Raw genomic sequence first — 18,878 nt, 5'->3', positions numbered from 1 at the left:
TTAATTTTATTTTATTTATTTAGCTCGTTTCCTTTGTGTACTGTGGAAACATAAAAGAACCGGCAAGCGGTCACAGAGGGGATTGGTTCGTCCTAGAAATAGACCCCTTCTTGGGAAAGATCATAATTCGGTCTAGCCAGGATTCTCCAACCAGTGCTGTTACCGATATCAAAGACTGACTTAGGCTCAAGAAGTTTCCATTGTAATATACGTCAATCTTCCTTTGGTTTTGAATCTCAGCCCCAGACTCCCTAATACTAGGTCTAATTTTCAGTAAACGTCGTGCTACCTAACCGCCATGAGCATGGCTTCCCTCAACTGAAGCAAGGGTCAATCCTTCTTCCTCATCCGAGATTGGGACTCGTCTCGATCGTGACCAGCCAGTAACCCTGTGCCAGAACTGCTGAGCCCAAGCTCTCAATTTATAAAAAAATGATGCCTTCTTTGCTATATCTATCGCACGCAAAATATCATGCAACTTAGCAAGTTGCACTTTCGCTGTCTCTAGCTCCTTGCTCAAATGCTCGTTAGCCTGATGGCTAGCAGTTAGCTGTGGCCGGGTTCGTGCAAGAGTAGTAGATATGACATTGGATTCCGTTAATAGAGCTGATTTGCTTTCTTTTAGTTCCGTGATTTCGTCTTTTGTGGTTTCTAGCTCCGACTTTAGGTCATCCCTCTCTTTTGTTAACCCTCGACTCACTAGACAAGCGCTGTCCAATTCATTTGTTCTGTCTCTGAGACGTTGGTCCAAAAGATCCTTCTGCCCGTGGAGGCATTCGATTTCCACACTCCTATCCATGTTCTCAGCTCGCAATGCGTCTCTTTCTTTCCGTAACTCGTGGATTTTCGCTTGTTGTTCCGAATCCTTTCCTTCAATGACTTGTTCAGCGGTAGCCAGACGCTGTGAGAGATATGAGACTTCTGTAGAAAGCTCAGAGTTCTCCTTCTCGAGGCAGTCTGTATCAACAGCTGTTTTCTGCAGCGATGCGAGTGTCGTTCGACATTCCTCCAAGTCCTTCTTCATGCGTCTCTGCCGGCGAACATACCGAGCTAAGGCGACGGAGAAGATTTCTTCAGAATCAGGATCGCAATGAATCAATTCCCGACATTTTTGTATATCCATAGCCATAGCTTCCAGTGCCTCTTCATTTGTCTGTGATGAGCATTGGTATTGGCTGTTGAGGTGCTCTATGTTGGCAAGAATCCTCAACCATCCATCGACAATCTCCGCTTCTTGGCCAGCATGATAGTCACAAAGGCCTAAGCTAGCCATAGTGCTCAACTCATCATAGTTTATCGTGTGTGGTAATCTCTTCGACATGCCCTTCAGCATTGAGCGTATGCGGGAGTATTCGGATTTCTCAACATCCCATCGACAGCGACTGTTGTAGCGGCTACGGGCTTGGCCAAGGCAGAACATGCCCTGGCGCCCGCCTTTGGTGACTTGAAGAATAAGGTCAGGGTCCCAGAGTGGATCAGGCATGATGTGGCTCTACTTGCGAAAGATGGGTATTCTCTAAGAACAAACATAGATGGAGGAGTGTCAAAGAGTAACATGTCTGCTTCGACGAGGATATGGCGACATATATGGGGAGCTGCGCCGCATTCCCGGGTCGAGTGTGTGGATGACAAGGGTTGCACGCGTTGGGGCCAATGCCATTCAAACTCAGCTTGGTTAGCGCCGTTCAGTGATGCCTTTACGGGGTTGATTGGTCGTGGATCTTGATCCTTTTTCATTAGTGCCGCTTGCGATAGAATCGCGATGTGTCCCCCAGCTATCTGGGTGGTTAGACGCACTGCTTCATTGTAATAGCACATGGATTTACATGAAAGATCACGCATTTCTAAAAGTAACTGATATAACTTAGTTATAAGATCTACACCGAGTAGCCTGGAGGGCGATAGCCACTCTCGGTCGCTCACACAAGTGATATCTGTTACGCACTAAAGAAACAAGGGTGAACCGAGAGCCAATGTAATGCGCCACCGCTGAAGCGCTACTGCAAGCCATGATTCAAAATACACGAATGTCTTAGCATGTTACATAAGATGTACCATGGGTGTATACCGAGGTCGCTCAACTATGCACCTAGCTGGCTTTCCACATACCCACCGCCATCCTGCCGCAGACCAACCCTTAGACAAGACCCCAATCGGTAGCAGTACATACAATCCGATATTTGCCAGCCACATAATTACCAGGTGGACCCCAGTTCTCTACATCATTGTTTGGTTGAATCTCTAGTCAAGTAAACAACAACAATTATGTGCGACTGGATCAGTAGAGTCGTCCCAGGACGTGGTATTTCAGTGGAGGTTTCAGTATAGGTTTCAGTATAGGTTTCAGTTGGAGCATAAGAACCACTTCGAGCACAAAGCCGTTACAAAAAAAAAAGACAGGAATTACGACTGGCAGGTCATCAGCGAACCTGCCGTACATTTGCAAGGCACTGGGACTAGCCAACGATAGCCATAGGGCTATGGCACAAGGGATAATACACTTTACTGTTTTCAAGGCCTGACTATACTGTCAGTTGGTAATTATAACCAAGGCCTATTGGGAGACTGAGGAGTCGGAAAGAATTGCATTAACAATACGGTGACGTGGATGCAAGAAGTAAGATGGCAAATGTCAAGATACCGTGTAGTAATATAGTAAAGAGCCTTTCGTAACTCTATACAAGCTATAGATTAGAACTTTATTTCTCAAAGATAGAATCTTCATGGTTAATAATGATTAATATAAAGTAGGAGCGTAAGTGTGATACTGTTCAATCGGTGAACATGTTTCTAGCCACCATCTTAATTATGCAATCAAACAACCATGATATGATCGGATGGGTAGAAATTAAATACTATATAGACATGAAGAGCCTCCCAAGGTGATAAAAACCTAGCTACGCTCTATGTATTATTAAGCAGAGCAGCGCTGCGCCTCGTGTAGTCCAACTAACCTCTTGGCATTTGTGTTGTGTCAGACTCCGTCCTGCTCACCAGATCTGCCCTTCTCACTATCCTTTTGATTTACAGGCCGATATTGTATTTACGACGTACAGCCGATACTTTCAACACAGCATCTGCTATGGAGAAGACATTTTACTTCATTGATGGGCTCCAACCTGACAGGACGTCCAAGAAGCTGATGCGCCGTCATGTCATGAAGGGTAAAAATGCTGGCAAAAAGGTCCACCGGGCCTCAAGAGAAGGGCTATCAAAAGATTTACATCTGATAAAGGCTGTCAATACTTCAGGCCTTCATCGAATGTCCCGCAACGATGATAGAAGCGCCGATCTAGGTCCAGTAGACAGGAAATTCGGGGATACGATCCTCACAAGCGCGTTTCCTATAGCCGAAGTCAACCGGTGTTCCCTTAATATTATCAACCAATGTGAGGGTCTAAACCCTTCGAGGTGGCCCACTTAGAGCTGACTGCTGTTTCAAGTCTTCGACCTAACCACTGAACGACTATACCCTATCAGCCTTGGCTTTTCCTTATGTGAAGTTAAGCTTCTGTGGCTCCGGTTAGTGTTCACAGATGAGGCCGGTAAGATCGGGCACACTCATATGGTTTTATAGACTCTAACCAAAGCTGTAGCCTACCATTGTAATATCAGTTTAATGCAGGCATGCAACGAAATATACCTGGGAAATGGCACTAGCAGCCCTAAGGCATTGTATCACTTGTCCCAGACATTCACCCATATCCAGAGAAGGCTCGGAAGCTGCGATGCTCTCTCAGATTCTACTATGGGGTTGATCGTATCCCTCATCATGCAGGAGCAAATTAGAGGTCAAGGCCCTGCTACTGAAGTGCACGCCAGGGGGCTACAAAAGATGGTGGAGCTGCGTGGGGGCCTCAGTGACCTCGATAGGAACCTTACCCTCGCCTTGAAAGTCTGCAAGTGAGTGAGACCATCAGGAGTCTGTCGCCGACTTAGCTAACTTTCTTGATTGAAGGACGGATATAATGCTTTCTTTACAGTACGGACGACCGACGATGTTCTTCCGAGACCACATGGCTGAAGTGTGGAATAAGCTTGCGTCGGATAGACACCGTCTTTACTACGCTCCAGTCACACCCTGGAATGATTTGCATCCATACCTTAATACGATATATTCAGACATTATGAATCTTTGCTATCTACTGAATTGCGATCCATATCAACCAATACTTGATTTGTTGGGATTCGAAGAGACCTTTGTCTCAATTTGTTATCGCCTTCTAAGGTTTATTCCAATGGAGAACTCTGCCTGCCAAGTCGACACGCAAACTGCGTGCCATCTTGGATTGCTCATGTTTACCATGACTACATTTTTCCAAGTTGGCCAGAAGCAAATCATCGATTTCAAGGCACTGTCTCTGCGCTTCCAGAATTTCCTAGATAGTGACCCGTCCGAGCTTGAGGATAGCCTCAGTCTTTGGCTTATAACTCTTGGTGGCATCTGGTGTTCAAAAGATCTAAACCGCGATTTAGCTGCTTCGAGGATACGTCTACTGGCTCAAAAACATGGAATTTTCAGCTGGAACGAGCTTCGAGGTTGCCTTGGTAAATTTCCATGGATACATGCTCTACATGACCAACCTGGGCTTGGACTATGGAATCAAGTACAACGCAGTCACTAGATATTGAGTATGGAATTCTACCGTGCCTATACTTCTACTTGCCCCTTTACAACCTAACTGAACTCACGCCTGAGGGACTTCTCACCACGTGAAAGCCTGTCCAACCAACTTCTCGGATACATCCCAGAGCTTCTCAGCCTCCTGGCTAGACACTGCAAGGGGATGCGCTTTACCACTAATCTGACAATTATCCAGATACGGTCCCCAATTTTCGCTCCCGCTTCTGCGTTTTCCTACCCCTTGAGCCAGCATTGGGTCCAACGCAGCGACCAAACTAGTTGAAGCCCCTGCGCCCAACGTTCTCGGTTTGAAAACACTCTTTCTCAACTCCGCAAATGCCCCCAGATCTTCCGGGGACATGTTCCGGCCCAGCTCAGTCTCTATGACTCCTGGGTGTAACGATACGGTCAGGATTCCGTACTTCTCGAACAACCGCTTGTTCGCAGCGATGCCGAAAAGCACATTCGCAACCTTGCTACGGTTGTAACCATCGAGATGAACATACGAGGCGTCCTCGATGTCTCGGCATCCACACATCGCGAACCAGGGGTAATCGGGCTGTTCTTCCACCGGCAGACTTTTGTTCTTCTTGTCGAAGTTCATGTCGCTCCATCGCATGCCGGATACCTGGGGCGAAGCGGAGCTCACGTTGACGATGCGTGTGGCGCCCATGGGGTTGCTCTCAGCAGCCTTGATCAACTTTGGCATGATCAAGCAGGCGAGGAGCCAGTGCCCTAGGTGGTTTGTTGCAAAGTGCAGCTCGATACCATCCGGGCTTAATGTGCGTTTCTGGATGCCCATGATCCCTGCACTGTTGACTACAATGTTGATCATGGGCACGTCAGCCCAGTTTAGGACCTCCGTAGCTGCATTCCGAACCGATTTCTGATTGGAGAGGTCCACTTGGAGACCACGATAGTTCACATCAGGGAACTCAGTTCTGAGGGCGTCGATGGACTCCTGGATTTTGACGGGGTTGCGACCGGTAATAATCAGGTGGGAGGGCGATTGAGAGGCCTAATAAATTAATATGGGCAAGGTGTATGAGGCATTGGTGTGGTAACTTACGAAGGCTTGTGCGGTCGAAAACCCGATACCACCGCGATTGACACCAGTAACGATAATAGTCTTGCCGCGGATTCCTGAAGCAAATGCCTCTGCGACCTCGAGGGCTTCGGTGTCCTCGTTGAATTTGGTATAGGTCGTAGTAGCCATTTTACCTATGTCGTTTGGAAGGTGGGAGCGGCAGATATTCTATCGAAAGATGGGAAGTAAAGAAACGTGTACCGTTGATTATAGTCTTCTTCTTCTCGGAAAAACGGAGTTATTTATATCTTTGCTGGCAGTTAGATCCTTGAAGGGCGTAGTACCCATCCATGATCCATGAGCTGTCCTTCAACCAATGAGAGACTTATTACCGATCTTGGGTAAGGTTTATCAGACTCAGCCAATGAGAGATATACTGCCTAAGTTGGTTAAGACGATGTCATCCACCTCATACTAGTTAGTTATCTAGTAACTCAGCACTACTCAAGTAACCAGTAGGGCACATAGGCACGGAGTAACATTTAAGTGATACAGCTGTTCATATACTGTTAGCTGTACCCATAGTTACCCTGGCTTGAACTACTCCGTGCACAGTTGGTGATATATTTGAACCGTTGTTCAATACAACTATCGGACATTCCAGCAGACACATAACGATACTTACTCGGCAATTCTGGTTTCATACAGGAGGTGGAATCTATTCCTTATTCTATATATTTCCCCCTTCCTGACAGATATAGCAAATGCGCCCGTAAGGTGTAGTGGGCAGTGCTTCTCATCCACTTGGCCGTTCCTCAGCCGCATGGTTGAGAGGGAAGCCACCATTCGCTGGTGCCTGTTCTCGATCTTCATCATTTTCAATTGTTTTATTTATTTTTTTTATTTTTTATCTTAATATTAGTCTATCTTATAAGTTTATTAAACAATATAGTAACTTAAATTTACGGGGATATCCTAATAACTACTATTACTAATAGAATAAGATTATAACGCAAGGTATATACTAGACCATTCACTTATATACTCAGTTACTGTTCCTATATATCTATATATTCTGGTATATATACCCGTAACCCTATCAGCAGACAAGATCATGGCTATACAGCACTTGCCTGTTAGTATATCCCGCATATTGTATGTTCTTCTGGGACCATATCCAATACAGAGCCTTGCCTCTAAGTTAATCGGAGAAAAATAGCTTGGCCCAAATCATTTTCAAACTTGACCCGCTCCTATATAACCTTAGTCCGTTGTGCCACTTGTTGCCCGTTTCCTCATCTCGTTGGGAGATGGTGCACTGCGCCTCATGCCCAGGCTAGAGGCCTGCTCATCATTGGAAGCTTGGGGCGCAGAGGAGTGCTTGTTCTTTTGAGTTTCCAAACTTGACGGCGATCTGCTGGGTGTGGTGGTTACTTCTGTATTGTGAGAAGTACCGGTCACAGCCCCAAAACGACTGCTATAACGCTTTTCCGTCAAATGGCAAAGAGCATCTTCTGTCATTGAACCAACCAACTGCGCCGAATTGCCCGTAGATGACGCTTTCTTGACGTCGAATAGATCCGCTAAAGTAGTTACCACTACTTGATCGCTGTTCTCTTCGGCAACCACTTCCCCGACTTTGTATATCTTCTGACGGGACACCTCGGTGGCCACCTTGCATACCTCTAGGCATTGCATCGAGATGCTGATGTCATCTTTTAACCGCTGCCGGTCGTTATCATCGTTTGGACCATTGGTGAGCAAAAGGATCTCCAAACGTTTGCCAAGTTGACCTATGATGTCTGTGAAGGTATCCCGGTTTTTATCCAAGGCTTGCCGCGTCAGCAACTGCGCTTCGAAGACCTTTTGCGTGCCATCTTCATCAGTACCGCGAGAGGTTCCTTGTAATAGAGACGATCCCCGGTTTGTCAAGGTTTCGATATAAGATTTCGCATCCTGGCAAATCCGAAGGCATTGCTTGGTTACTTGTTTCTCGTCATTCAGATCTGGGCCTACTTCTGAGGCTTCAACCGTATCCATAGTCATTCGCGCCAATTTCTCATCAATCCGCTGTAACTGGACCTCAAGGCTATATGCTGTGTCCTGGACCATTTCATTGTACTCTTCAAGAACTTGTTGGGAGATTTTGGTAGTTTGCCTAAGAGAGACAACATGAGACAAGTCAGGCTTTGGCAGGGAATCATAACTAACATCGTAATAGTGCCTAGGCCCACTGAGATTGTTGACTTATACCCTGCGATAGTATCTATGAATTCATTGATATCACCGCGCATAAATTCCAGTTTAGCCCAATCGCGAAGGCCAGTCTTCGATTTGGCACCGAAGGCTTTCATCGATCCTTCGAATTCACGGCATACCTGGCTGCATCGGTTCACTGGATCTTCAAGAAGGGCCAGCATAGACATTTCGGACTTGTTCACTTGTGCCAGAGCGTCCAAGATATTGGTCAGGTCCCTCAGCTCCTCTTGAAGCCTACGCAAAGTCTTGTCACGATCTCTAAAGCGTTTGATGGTTTCCACGAGGGACCTTGCCGATTGGATAGCAGCTGTAATGATACCCACTGCCGAGGCAGTGACGCTCAAAGGATCCGCCATGTTCAACCTTTGCTGCAAGATTTGAAATAGTTGCCTTGAAAAACGTGCGACGCAGGAGTAGTGAAGGAGGAAATGCCTCCTGTTGGAGCGAGGGGTGGTACAAGTTTAAATATCAACTGCTTGTATCCCACACGGCACATTGGATTGGTCCAAGTTAAGCGCCGCGGCTTGATGATGCGAGGGAGGGGCAGAGCTGCAGACCCACTTATTCTGTATGGATTTGTGTGTGAATCGGACCGTGCGGCGCTTAAAAACTATAGCGATGGCCCAATCTCCACCATTAGCGGCGCTGGCTTCGCAACTGTGGCTGTTCCAGACTTCTAGGCTTTGTGACAGAGGGATGATTTTGTTGGTTGCGGGGAGGTAGGTGAGGGGAACGGCGCTTGAGGTAGAGAGAGATGAGCCGCAGATACCGATAGACAAGGCCTAATTGGCATGTTAGGGGTTTTAACCGCATACTGTTAAGAAGAGAAACCACTCTACAACTGACTAAACTAGTCAAGTTAGTTAGTTACGGAGTAAGTCTCTTAGGTCAGCAGACCCACCCGGTGCCCTTCGGCCTGTTCGTCTGCTTTAAAACACACACAATATCTTGTATCTAAACAATCAATTCAAAGCATGGAGACGACATTAAATACTATTACGATACCTCTCCCATCCTGGTATCAGGATATATATTTCTGGGAAAGCTGGCTCCCAGGCCATGGAGGGGAAAAGCAGGAAGATGAGGTGATTGCAAGTCGCACATCGAGTAAAATTATACTAGGACACGTGACATTAACGGCGCGTATAATGTCAAGCCACATTGGATGGAATACCTAGCTCTTACCTAAATTTTCAGACGTGCTGAGTGATTGGGGAAAATATCCAAGCGGAATAGATCAAAACAAACAAACAAATAAATGAATACAACAAATAGAAACACCAAGTTGCAGGCGCTCTGCAATATATACTCCCTCGTCGGTATCCGGTTTTACTCTGTAACCCTACAGGTCTTTCACAGTAGAAGATTTGCGATGGGAACTCCAACCCCAAGAACCGCCATTGATGACTGATATAGATGCGGCAATTAGCTTATTGTAACCCTGGCTTTAGTCCTGAATCGCCAAAACCGAGAGGTCTGAGCATCCCAATGAAGCATGGTCGGCCCTTCTAGGCGACATCACCCAGAGAGAGCTAAATAAGAGGAGCTTCAATGCCAGAGAACCCCATTACAGGGATCCATCAATACCTTCTTCGGATCTTGGACGCAGCTCGAATAAGCTCCATAACCCAACTCCGCCGGAAATCCCACGGATCATCCCCCCTCCGAGGTAAACCACACCACCACATTTTAAACGAATCTTGAGGCGAAAGTCTCGTGGGCAGCAACAGCGGGAAGCATGGGCCACCATTCGGACCGACCGGATGAGCAGTCGTGTTGAACAGTGAATCCCACCGACCCCCTAACCCTCAATATGTCCTACAACTGCAGTCTACATATGAGCCCTGGCTCACATGGGAAGGGAGACACGCCCTCTAACGATTCTGTGAAGGTATTCACATAACCTCCAGTCAGAAAAAACTTCTTCACACCGAACGCTTGCTGCTAAAGTCATTATTTCGTTCGGAGAAATGCCCCGCATCTACCGCATCTGGTGGAAGTGATTGAATACCAGGATTTTCAATTCCCTCCTATGATAGCGAAGTGCTACTTAATGAACGTCTCGCAAAAAGCACTTTACAATCTAGTTCAATCTATTGACACCAGCACAGATATTGACTGCGGTGAAACCACAGGCCAGGAGAATATTAGTTGGGTCGGATGACCAGCAGCAACTCCCTCCTGTTGGTTCTCTATTTCAAACACCAAAAAGAAAAAGAAAAAAAAATTATATATAGAAATTAAAATAAAAAGGCGTTATTCTATTAGAACCCCGTGAATGGCTTTATCCACGCTATGTCACTCGCCATTAGCAACGTCAAGACAGATGGAAAGCGGCAAAGCCTCCTCATATCCATTCAAACCTACCCCAGAGAACCTTTCGAGAGGCAAATCAGAAATACTTGGCACATATAGACATGTTTAAATAACTTTACACAAGTCTTCAACCCAGTCATGATCTTCAACTGAAGGTGACAGTCCGCCGTAGTCACAAATCAACATCAAAGGCCCTTCCCATCGAACCCGACTCATGGACCCGACAATTCCCCCAAACCGGCCCATAGGCAAAAGATACCTCAGTTACACGCCCAGCCATATTCATCTTTATAGTCGATATAAAGACTCTTGGAACTCTGGCCCATCTTCGCAACCAAGGGTGCACAGGCAAAGTTGCTGATGTAGATCGGTCCCGCATACTGGCTAAATGTACCGACATCCTTGTCGCAGTGTTCGCCCTTCCAATCGCACACGCCCAGGTACATGTATTGCGCCTTTCTGACATTGTTGTCCAGGATGGCGCAACCCTTATCCTTGCCAATATAGGTGTAGAGTGTACCTAGTCGTTGCTTGGGGTCTGTGCCTTCTGGGAGAGGAATTGCATGGTTCAGTTCGTATCCTGATCCGCAGATGGTGGCTGCTCGAGCTGCTAGGTTGGCTTCATTTGCTTCCCGGGTGTCTAGGCCCTCGGCGAGGGTTAGGGTGGTCGTGGAGAGGAGAGTGATGATGTTGAGGAGCTTCATTTTGGTTGGAGGGGGAGTTTGAATTAGACGGTTCTGTGAAGGTGCTTGGGGGGATAGTGGGCCATGGTGGGGGTGTGACGGGTTTAAATTCGAAAAGACTGTCGCATAAGGCTGGGACTCATGTCTCATGGAGTCCAAGAATAGCGGCCATATTAAGCTATACGAAGTGATCTACAGGGCCTTGGGGCCACTCTATGGCAAACACGAGGTTGAAAGTGCCCTATCTGGACTTGGGAGAGTCTCAATAGCCTGTGATTGGATAATGACGTGAAAAAGACGGGGCATGTCACCGGACAATGAGTATTATTGGATAGGATTCTCTTTCATGGGGAAGGAAGTGGGTCAGGTATGCTGTCCTTAATATTTTATACGAGAAGAGATGCTCGTATTGATGAATTGGCATATCACTAGGGAGTTGGTACATATTGTACATAAGGGGCCAAAAGGCTTCCAACACCACCATATCATCAGAGTTCGGTCTTTAGGCGAGACATAAGGGAGACACAATTCGTCAAGGCCGCCTTGTTGGTGAAGTATCGGTTTGCATTCTTCCTGTCCAGGAACAATCGCGATCCCGGCCTTCTTAGCCAATTAATAGATGATAGCACTGAGCATCGACGAGGTCGTGATGTCGCCGCCTAATCCCTCCCATAAGGGTCTTGGAACCTTATCAGACAGGACTTCTGTGGAAGAGTTGTCTCAGCGGATTGATCCTAGTCAACTGAATTATTTAATATGCATAGGATACGACTGGAGGCAGAGGAGCCTCGCAACGTACGAGGAAAGGGGGTTAGACCGAAGAGAGATACGAGCGGTACTTTCTCCACAAGCAGATATGATCGCCGTTCCGGGTGGAGAGTGCCTTCATCGACGTAACATGCAGATCATTTACCCGCCACTGACGGAACCCAGATCCAATTGACGGCCGCATTGTTCATCCAACAAATATAACTTCGGTGTCCGCGGGCGAAGAGCTGGCACTCCAAGCATGCATTCGGGAATTGGTCTCTATTGCTTTCCATAGACACATGGCCACTAGCTCGGCTCAAGCGCATGGGTGAGTATTGCCCCATACATCCTGGCGGAAAAGCATGTGGTTGGCTATCAAGACATGATAGTTCCTGTCACTGGCCCAACTCTACCACTCTGACAAGTCATCAATGAATACAAGATTAATCAAGTATACGTTATGTAAGAGCAGTACTGACAAAGCCTGCACTAGGTTACTAGCCGAACCACCTATTCATCATCACGAAAGTACAGTTCTATGTGCTATTTACCGATACAGGTTGTACCGGTGTGTCTCGATTCAAATGTCTTTCAAATACATTAGGGCTAGAGAGTTGTAGATCTCAGTAGTCATGGCTAGTGAAGGCCAACTAGTTAATCGGCTGCCATAACCTCCAAAAGAAATATAGTACAAGCATTGATCCATGATAATTGGATACTGCATCTTCTGATCACTCGATGATCTAGACCGTTCTTTGAGAATAAAACCGTTGAACAGTTGTACCCACTTCTAATATGTCTCGCAGTTTCGAATGGGTCACTAAGAAAAAGGTAACATTGACTCAACATAACACAGCCTACTCAACCCATCTTACGATTGCAGTTTCCAGATCCCTACATAGTAGTAAATTATATAGTATGGTTACAAGTAAGTGGTGATGAGATGCAATATAAAACCAGTGAATGGGTGAGAAAGTATATATTTTGAGTAAGGGAGGACGCAGTGCGCAAGTTGAGTCATCCGAGGATAAGGATATCTCGAACCATGGCCTCTGACTGTCAAAAACATAACTTAGTAACAACTTACTCCATATTGAAGATCAAGTTATCGATCCGATTGATCGATAGGCAACGACGCCAATTCGCGGGGTCTCCAAGGAAGGATTCCGCGCGCCCCGAGGGAAGCCGTCGGACTCAATTCCGACATTCCGAGCGGAGACATTTGGCTTATCTCGATTTGGAAACTGTTACGCTGACTTCATGCATAATAAGCACGCCTCTTCCTACCTTTTGTTCTCTTTCTTCCTTAGACAATTATCAGATTCAGATTAACCATGGCGCCTCATCCCCTTGCCATTCTCTCTGAGGAGGAGACAAACATCGCCCGCGAAGTTGTTGTCGCTGCACACCCAAACACAGTCCTTCATTTCCGTGAGATTTACTTGTCGGAACCACCAAAAGAGCAACTTCAAGAGTTCTTGGCCCTTGAACATGCTGGACGTCTCAGTCCTACTACTCCCCGCCCCCCTCGGCTGGCTTTGTGTCAGTACGATGTGATTAGCGGTGACCGCATTCCGGTCTATCAAGAGGCGGAGGTCGATGTGAATACCCGCAAGCGTGTGCAGCACAAGATTATTGGGCAGGAGCACCATGCTGCCTTGACTCTGTAGGTCTTTCACTGATGTATTGATTGTCGATACAACACTAACCTGATCGACAGGGCCGAATTCGACGTCTTGGTCGAACGCTGTCTGGCTTCTCCATTGTTCCAGAAAGCCATGGCGGACTTTGATCTCCCCAAGGGCTTTGAGGTGGTCATTGAGCCGTGGCCATACGGCGGACGTGACTACTCCGACCCTAACCGGCGTTTCTTCCAAGCCCTGGTCTTCGCCACAAACGCGGCCAAGAACAACGAAGATGCTAACTTCTACTCTTACCCTCTCCCCATCATCCCTGTGATGGATGCCACTACCCAAGAAATTGTCCGTATTGACCGTCCCGCAACCGGAGGTAAGGGCGAGGGATTGCACGAGCAGACCTTCTCTCGGGACATCATCGGCCATTGCAAGGATTCAGACTATGTACCGGAACTGCTCCCGAACGGAAGCCGGAAGGACTTGAAGCCCCTGAACGTTGTGCAACCTGAAGGTCCTTCCTTCAAGATCACCAACGAATCGCTTGTCGAATGGCAGAAGTGGCGGTTCCGTGTCGCCTTCAACCCGCGCGAGGGTGCGACGATTCACGATGTCTGGTACGATGGCCGCAGTGTCATGTACCGACTGGCTATTAGCGAGATGGTGAGTCAGCCAACTTTGGGACCCCTACCCGGGGAAGCACTAACAGTAGCAGACGGTCCCATACGCCGATCCCCGGCCCCCATACCACCGTAAGCAAGCTTTCGATTTCGGCGACGGTGGCGGTGGTAACATGGCCAATAACCTGTCTATTGGCTGTGACTGCCTGGGTGTCATCAAGTACTTCGATGCCGTCATCACCGGTGCAGATGGCAAGGCCCAGAAGCTGCCCAACGCAATCTGCTTGCACGAACAAGACAACGGCATTGGTTGGAAGCATTCCAACTGGCGGACTGGTCGCGCTGTCGTGACTCGCCACCGGGAGCTCGTCGTGCAGTTCATCATCACCCTGGCCAACTATGAGTACATCTTCGCCTACAAGTTCGACCAGGCCGGTGGCATCACGGTCGAGTCGCGGGCCACGGGTATTCTGAACGTGGTCAACATCGACCCTGGCAAGACGAGCGATTACGGGAACGTAGTCAGTGGAGGTGTTCTGGCCCAGAACCACCAGCACATCTTCTGTGTCCGGATGGATCCTGCCGTTGATGGAGCGAACAATTCCGTTGTCATTGAAGAATCGCATCCTGTACCGATGAACGAAGCCACCAACCCCAACGGTAACTACTACAGAGTCACGAATCAGACGATCGAGCGCGCCACGTATCTCGATGCCGCCCCGCAGCTGAACAGAGTGGTCAAGATGGTCAATCCGAACAAGACCAACCCCATCAGCCAGAAGCCTGTGGCGTACAAATTCACCCCTTTGGCTACGCAGACCCTCTTGGCGGATCCGAACTCCATCCAGGCTCGGCGTGCCCAGTTTGCCCAGCACCATGTCTGGGTCACCAAGTATCGTGACGCGGAGCTGTATGCTGGCGGTCGCTACACACTCCAGAGTCAGGTAGAAGTGGACGGTGTAGCGGACGCAGTCAAGCGAGGAGACGCTGTCGATAACACCGATGTCGTGGTCTGGAGCACGTTCGGTATCACCCACAACCCTCGTGTTGAGGATTGGCCCGTTATGTAAGTTGACCTTGTTTGCCTATCCTTGGGAATATTATGCTAACAAATAAACAGGCCAGTTGAGATCTTCCAGCTTATGATCCGGCCATCGGACTTCTTCACTGAGAACCCGGCGATAGATGTTCCGTCCGGCAAGAATGCGGCCTCTCGTGTCGTTCAGTCGGAGTGCTGCCGGAACGCGCATATTTAGGTGATGGGAAAGAGGATATTCCCGAGTTGATGAATTTCTTACTCTTTGTACAGTATATAGTTAGCGTTGGACTTGGCAGTTGTTGGTGCGGTCGGGCTGTCAGCGTAAATAGGCCGATTTGGACGTTTCGAGCGATTCAATCTTGAACCTGTGAATTCAATTCTGATACATTTTAAGGTCCCTATTCCTAATATGTCTTTCTTCTCAAGGGCTCCCTAAATATTTGCTACTGCAGTGAACAAACCAAAAGCCAACAACAACTCATGAGGCATGCGACTACGCGATATGCCAGCGACTCGTATCCGCCTCAAGAAGAACCCTACCCAATGAATTCTCAGCACAGCCACTCCACATTCGAGGCTAAACATTGGCTTGCAGTAGAGTAACACAGTCCTACGAATCGAGGCTGAGCGGCGCAGTTACCCCTCATGGCAAAGCCATTTATAAGTCGCGTACCGTGAAAAGGAAACTGGGGTCTGATGCTGTGCATCCTGTACAACTTCCGCGCGAATCTGAAATATTGTAAAGATGCTGTCGTCGCGGGCAGTTCGTACTCGTTCCAGCCGCAGCAGAATTATTCCTGCCGATTTACCTGTAACTGAGTCCTCCGACTCAGAGAATCTATCTGCGCCGTCAGATTCAAGCGACGCTTCCGATGCACCAGAGGCTCCCGACAGGAACAAAATCTCCTCTGGGCCGGGGGCGCGGAGTAAGCGGACTTCGCTGCCACTCTTTCCTGAGAAGACCAAAGTCCAGCCTGGTCGTTTGGCGTTTAGGAGCCCTGATAACGACTGCTCTGGAGATAGACAGCAGGGGCTTCCGAAACAGGTGGAACAAGCAAATGAGACGTTAGCCAACCTCCGCCGTAGACGAGTCGAAACTGTTCATCGCCTGATGGCTCTCGGAACCGATCAACATATTGAGGGGTTGCCGGACATCGTCCAGTGGAAACGCCAGGAGAATACGTTAAGCGAAGGGAAAAGGGACAAAGTGAGCGAGGTGGAGAATGTGCTTAAAAAGGCGTTGAATGACAACGTAAGAAGGGCCACACAAGAAGAGGCTCCGATAGATGCCAACACAGAGCGCCACCACACCTTTGACTCTTTCGTAGAGAACGCAAATAGGGTAACAGAGAGATGGATGAAGATCCACAAAGGGCTTACCGATGCCGAGAAAATCCGACAGAGGATACTTCACGCGAAAGCTATCCGAGACGTGTTCGCACGGGAGTTATATCTGGAGGGGTCTATTCCACGGAAGACCAAAGCCAAGGTTTCATCCAACGGCGCAAAGCCTTACAATGGCACGAAGCAAGCTCCGTTCACATATGATGCGATTAGACCCGGTCAGTTCAGGGTTCTTGTTTTACATCCTGCCAAGGATGCATCCTTTCCTCTTGTCTGTACACTGCAAGTCAAGTCTCTTAAAAAAGAGAGCAAGCTCAACTACGCTGCACTTTCATATTGCTGGGGAACAGATTCAGACCAGCGCCGACTGTTGATTTTTCCCGGCTCTAAGCGGACGGCCAAGAAGTGGAAATATGTCGCACGACACGCTACAGAGATGTCCATTCGAAACAACTTGTTCCAGGCATTGCTGCGGCTACGAAGAAAGCAAGTACCGATAGCTCTGTGGGTCGACGCAATTTGTATCAACCAGGAGGACCAAAAGGAGAAGACAGAGCAACTCCAGCAAATGGCCACCATCTATCGGATGGCGACCCATGTGTGCGTGTGGCTGGGTGAGGCGGATCGCGAAGGGAGAAGCGATCGCGCGATGAATTTTATCAAAAAGATTATGGATTTCGCGTTTCTCGAGAGGCTAGCGAATGACAAGGCACAGGCTGAGAACTGGTATGCTCTGGCGGAGCTTATGAGAGACCGCTGGTTCTCTCGTCGCTGGGTTGTCCAAGAGATCTCACTGGCGAAATCGGCAGCAGTTTATTGTGGTGCAAAGACCGTACAATGGGCAGAATTCGCCGACGCGGTTTCGATTTTCGTAGCGACTCGGGATAAGATTAGGGAGCTGTTCGATTTTGAAACCTGGAAGGAGGGTCCGCAGACTCTGGGAGAGGTCCAGTCGTTTGGAGCGAGCATTCTGCTTGAAGCAACGAGTAGACTGTTCTTAAGAACGCCGAGTGGTGAAATCTTGCGACCTCTCAAGGGAATTGAGTCTCTGGTGACATCTCTAAACACCTTCGACGCGACCGATCCACGCGATATCGTGTACAGCCTTGTGTCCATCGCCAGCGATACACGAGACATTTCTGTTTATGCCGATGAAAGGCAAGGACAACAAGAAACCATGTCCCCGCAACTTGTCATTGACTACAGACTGGATGAGATTCAGGTTTACCAAAACTTCATCAGATACTGTATCGAGACTTCAAAATCGCTGGATATTATTTGCCGCTCGTGGGCAATGCCACCGAAGATGGTAAAGGGGTCCTTGCCCTCTTGGATTCGGCTTCTTCGTGATTCCGAGTTCGGCGAGCCAGAAGAAGTCTATGAGGGGCGAAAGAATGGAGAGTCTCTTGTAGGGGCTGTCGGCCAATCACGCTATAACGCCTCTGGTGGTACACCGTTCAGGCCAGTAACACCCAGCACCGATGATCACAACTGTTATCAACACGATAGCTCGCTGCCGAATGGGCAACAGGAGGCAACTTTGTCCGATCAGGAGGTTGTCCAAGAAAGGCCGTCAAGTTTGTGGGTCAAAGGTTTCAAGCTGGCTAGAATTGAAGATGTATCATTGGTGAATGCACCAGGCTTGATTCCACGAACATCTTTACGCGACATAGGTGGCTGGCCAGGGATTAGCAAGAGTCCTGATAGTGTACCAGATCACATATGGCGGACGCTGATAGCAGATAGAGACGCCGAGGGCCAGACCCCACCGGCTTGGTATCAAAGAGCGTGTCTACGATGTTTAGAAATCGCTGATACCTTTAACAACGGAGACCTCAATATCGGTCAGCTTCTGCAAGGCCCATCGGATATGCTTCGCGGCTACCTCACCCGAGTCCGCAATATTACTTGGAACAGAAAGTTCTTCAGGGCTGTTATGAGGACTGCCCATGGGGATGCCACTCACGGAGAACAAAACTCGGAAAAGACAGACAAGGTGCCAAAGCCATGTGACATGGATAATGTAGAGTTCGCATCTGAAGAGGAAACTACAGAGAGCCTAGATGGGGAGGAACGAGATTCCTGGGCTGAAGATGGTCTTTTTGGTCTCTGTCCACCAGGCACCAAACGAGGGGATTTCATCTGTATCTTGTATGGTTGCAGCGTACCGCTGGTCTTAAGACAGTCCACCAGAAAACCGACACGGGACAGTTTTAAGGTAATCGGTGAAGCTTATGTGCATGGTAAAATGGACGGCGAGGGACTAGTGGACTTAGAGAGTGGAAAGTCACTGGGTCTAGAGGCGGTCTTTGCTCTGATATAGAGCCCCCAGCTCTTCCTCGTGCGATGACTCGCTATGCTGTTCACACCAGGATGACGTTTATATTTCTGAAATTCGCCCCATGTGATGATAGAGTCGTCCAATCCTGAATGCTGGGTCTCACTTTTCTGTTGTACCTTTGCTCTAGACCATAATGAAGAATTTAACCTTCTTATTTCGGGAAGCAATGAAGGAGGAAGGAAGGTCGCCACCAAGCAGGCCCCCAGAAAGTAATCTATGAGTATTTCAGTGTTCTTTAACA

The 18,878-nt window shown here is 48.2% G+C and overlaps 8 protein-coding genes across 8 annotated transcripts; 3 read left to right on the top strand and 5 right to left on the bottom strand.

Annotated features, from left to right (window-relative positions):
- Positions 1–289: 289 nt before the first annotated feature.
- On the bottom strand, positions 290–1,483 carry BDV38DRAFT_281948 (uncharacterized protein; the record flags this gene model as incomplete). Its single annotated transcript, XM_032059687.1, has 1 exon — positions 290–1,483. The coding sequence occupies one exon, from the start codon at positions 1,481–1,483 to the stop codon at positions 290–292; it is 1,194 nt and encodes a 397-aa protein (XP_031914711.1).
- A 676-nt stretch (positions 1,484–2,159) lies between these two features.
- BDV38DRAFT_244206 (uncharacterized protein) lies at positions 2,160–2,454 on the bottom strand. The gene has a single exon (XM_032054287.1). It carries the CDS (start codon positions 2,438–2,440, stop codon positions 2,279–2,281), a length of 162 nt encoding a protein of 53 aa, XP_031914710.1. The 5' UTR covers positions 2,441–2,454; the 3' UTR covers positions 2,160–2,278.
- A 618-nt stretch (positions 2,455–3,072) lies between these two features.
- Positions 3,073–4,666, top strand: BDV38DRAFT_69075 (uncharacterized protein). The gene is made up of 4 exons (XM_032063776.1): positions 3,073–3,389; positions 3,444–3,545; positions 3,597–3,903; positions 3,959–4,666. The coding sequence occupies exons 1-4, from the start codon at positions 3,083–3,085 to the stop codon at positions 4,623–4,625; spliced, it is 1,383 nt and encodes a 460-aa protein (XP_031914709.1). The 5' UTR covers positions 3,073–3,082; the 3' UTR covers positions 4,626–4,666.
- Positions 4,667–4,706: 40 nt separating this feature from the next.
- On the bottom strand, positions 4,707–5,840 carry BDV38DRAFT_281946 (NAD(P)-binding protein; the record flags this gene model as incomplete). Its single annotated transcript, XM_032059686.1, has 2 exons — positions 4,707–5,642; positions 5,694–5,840. 2 exons carry the CDS (start codon positions 5,838–5,840, stop codon positions 4,707–4,709), a joined length of 1,083 nt encoding a protein of 360 aa, XP_031914708.1.
- An 881-nt stretch (positions 5,841–6,721) lies between these two features.
- Positions 6,722–8,290, bottom strand: BDV38DRAFT_244204 (uncharacterized protein). The gene is made up of 2 exons (XM_032054286.1): positions 7,863–8,290; positions 6,722–7,809 (listed from the first exon to the last, which is right to left on the bottom strand). Exons 1-2 carry the CDS (start codon positions 8,264–8,266, stop codon positions 6,915–6,917), a joined length of 1,299 nt encoding a protein of 432 aa, XP_031914707.1. The 5' UTR covers positions 8,267–8,290; the 3' UTR covers positions 6,722–6,914.
- Positions 8,291–10,486: 2,196 nt separating this feature from the next.
- On the bottom strand, positions 10,487–10,930 carry BDV38DRAFT_281944 (uncharacterized protein; the record flags this gene model as incomplete). The annotated part of the gene is made up of 1 exon (XM_032059685.1): positions 10,487–10,930. One exon carries the CDS (start codon positions 10,928–10,930, stop codon positions 10,487–10,489), a length of 444 nt encoding a protein of 147 aa, XP_031914706.1.
- A 2,059-nt stretch (positions 10,931–12,989) lies between these two features.
- Positions 12,990–15,330, top strand: BDV38DRAFT_244201 (putative copper amine oxidase). Its single transcript, XM_032054285.1, has 4 exons — positions 12,990–13,325; positions 13,380–13,956; positions 14,009–14,979; positions 15,034–15,330. The coding sequence occupies exons 1-4, from the start codon at positions 12,994–12,996 to the stop codon at positions 15,167–15,169; spliced, it is 2,016 nt and encodes a 671-aa protein (XP_031914705.1). The 5' UTR covers positions 12,990–12,993; the 3' UTR covers positions 15,170–15,330.
- Positions 15,331–15,648: 318 nt separating this feature from the next.
- BDV38DRAFT_281942 (HET domain-containing protein) lies at positions 15,649–18,619 on the top strand (the record flags this gene model as incomplete). Its single annotated transcript, XM_032059684.1, has 2 exons — positions 15,649–15,715; positions 15,786–18,619. 2 exons carry the CDS (start codon positions 15,649–15,651, stop codon positions 18,617–18,619), a joined length of 2,901 nt encoding a protein of 966 aa, XP_031914704.1.
- Positions 18,620–18,878: the final 259 nt, after the last annotated feature.

Source organism: Aspergillus pseudotamarii (assembly GCF_009193445.1).
Source record: "Aspergillus pseudotamarii strain CBS 117625 unplaced genomic scaffold BDV38scaffold_20, whole genome shotgun sequence".
NCBI lineage: Eukaryota > Fungi > Ascomycota > Eurotiomycetes > Eurotiales > Aspergillaceae > Aspergillus > Aspergillus pseudotamarii.
Note: the sequence above shows the minus strand (reverse complement) of the source record. Positions and strands in the feature narration are given on the sequence as shown.

Coding starts and splice junctions, on each gene's coding strand:
- BDV38DRAFT_244206 (XM_032054287.1), bottom strand. CDS start 2,440: ATGTACGGCAGGTTCGCTGATGACCTGCCAGTCGTAATTCCTGTCTTT.
- BDV38DRAFT_244204 (XM_032054286.1), bottom strand. CDS start 8,266: ATGGCGGATCCTTTGAGCGTCACTGCCTCGGCAGTGGGTATCATTACA. Junction 7,810..7,862: donor GGCCTAGGCACTATTACGAT/GTTAGTTATGAT, acceptor TGTCTCTCTTAG/GCAAACTACCAAAATCTCCC.
- BDV38DRAFT_244201 (XM_032054285.1), top strand. CDS start 12,994: ATGGCGCCTCATCCCCTTGCCATTCTCTCTGAGGAGGAGACAAACATC. Junction 13,326..13,379: donor CACCATGCTGCCTTGACTCT/GTAGGTCTTTCA, acceptor CCTGATCGACAG/GGCCGAATTCGACGTCTTGG. Junction 13,957..14,008: donor GACTGGCTATTAGCGAGATG/GTGAGTCAGCCA, acceptor TAACAGTAGCAG/ACGGTCCCATACGCCGATCC.
- BDV38DRAFT_69075 (XM_032063776.1), top strand. CDS start 3,083: ATGGAGAAGACATTTTACTTCATTGATGGGCTCCAACCTGACAGGACG. Junction 3,546..3,596: donor AGTGTTCACAGATGAGGCCG/GTAAGATCGGGC, acceptor CCAAAGCTGTAG/CCTACCATTGTAATATCAGT. Junction 3,904..3,958: donor CTCGCCTTGAAAGTCTGCAA/GTGAGTGAGACC, acceptor TCTTGATTGAAG/GACGGATATAATGCTTTCTT.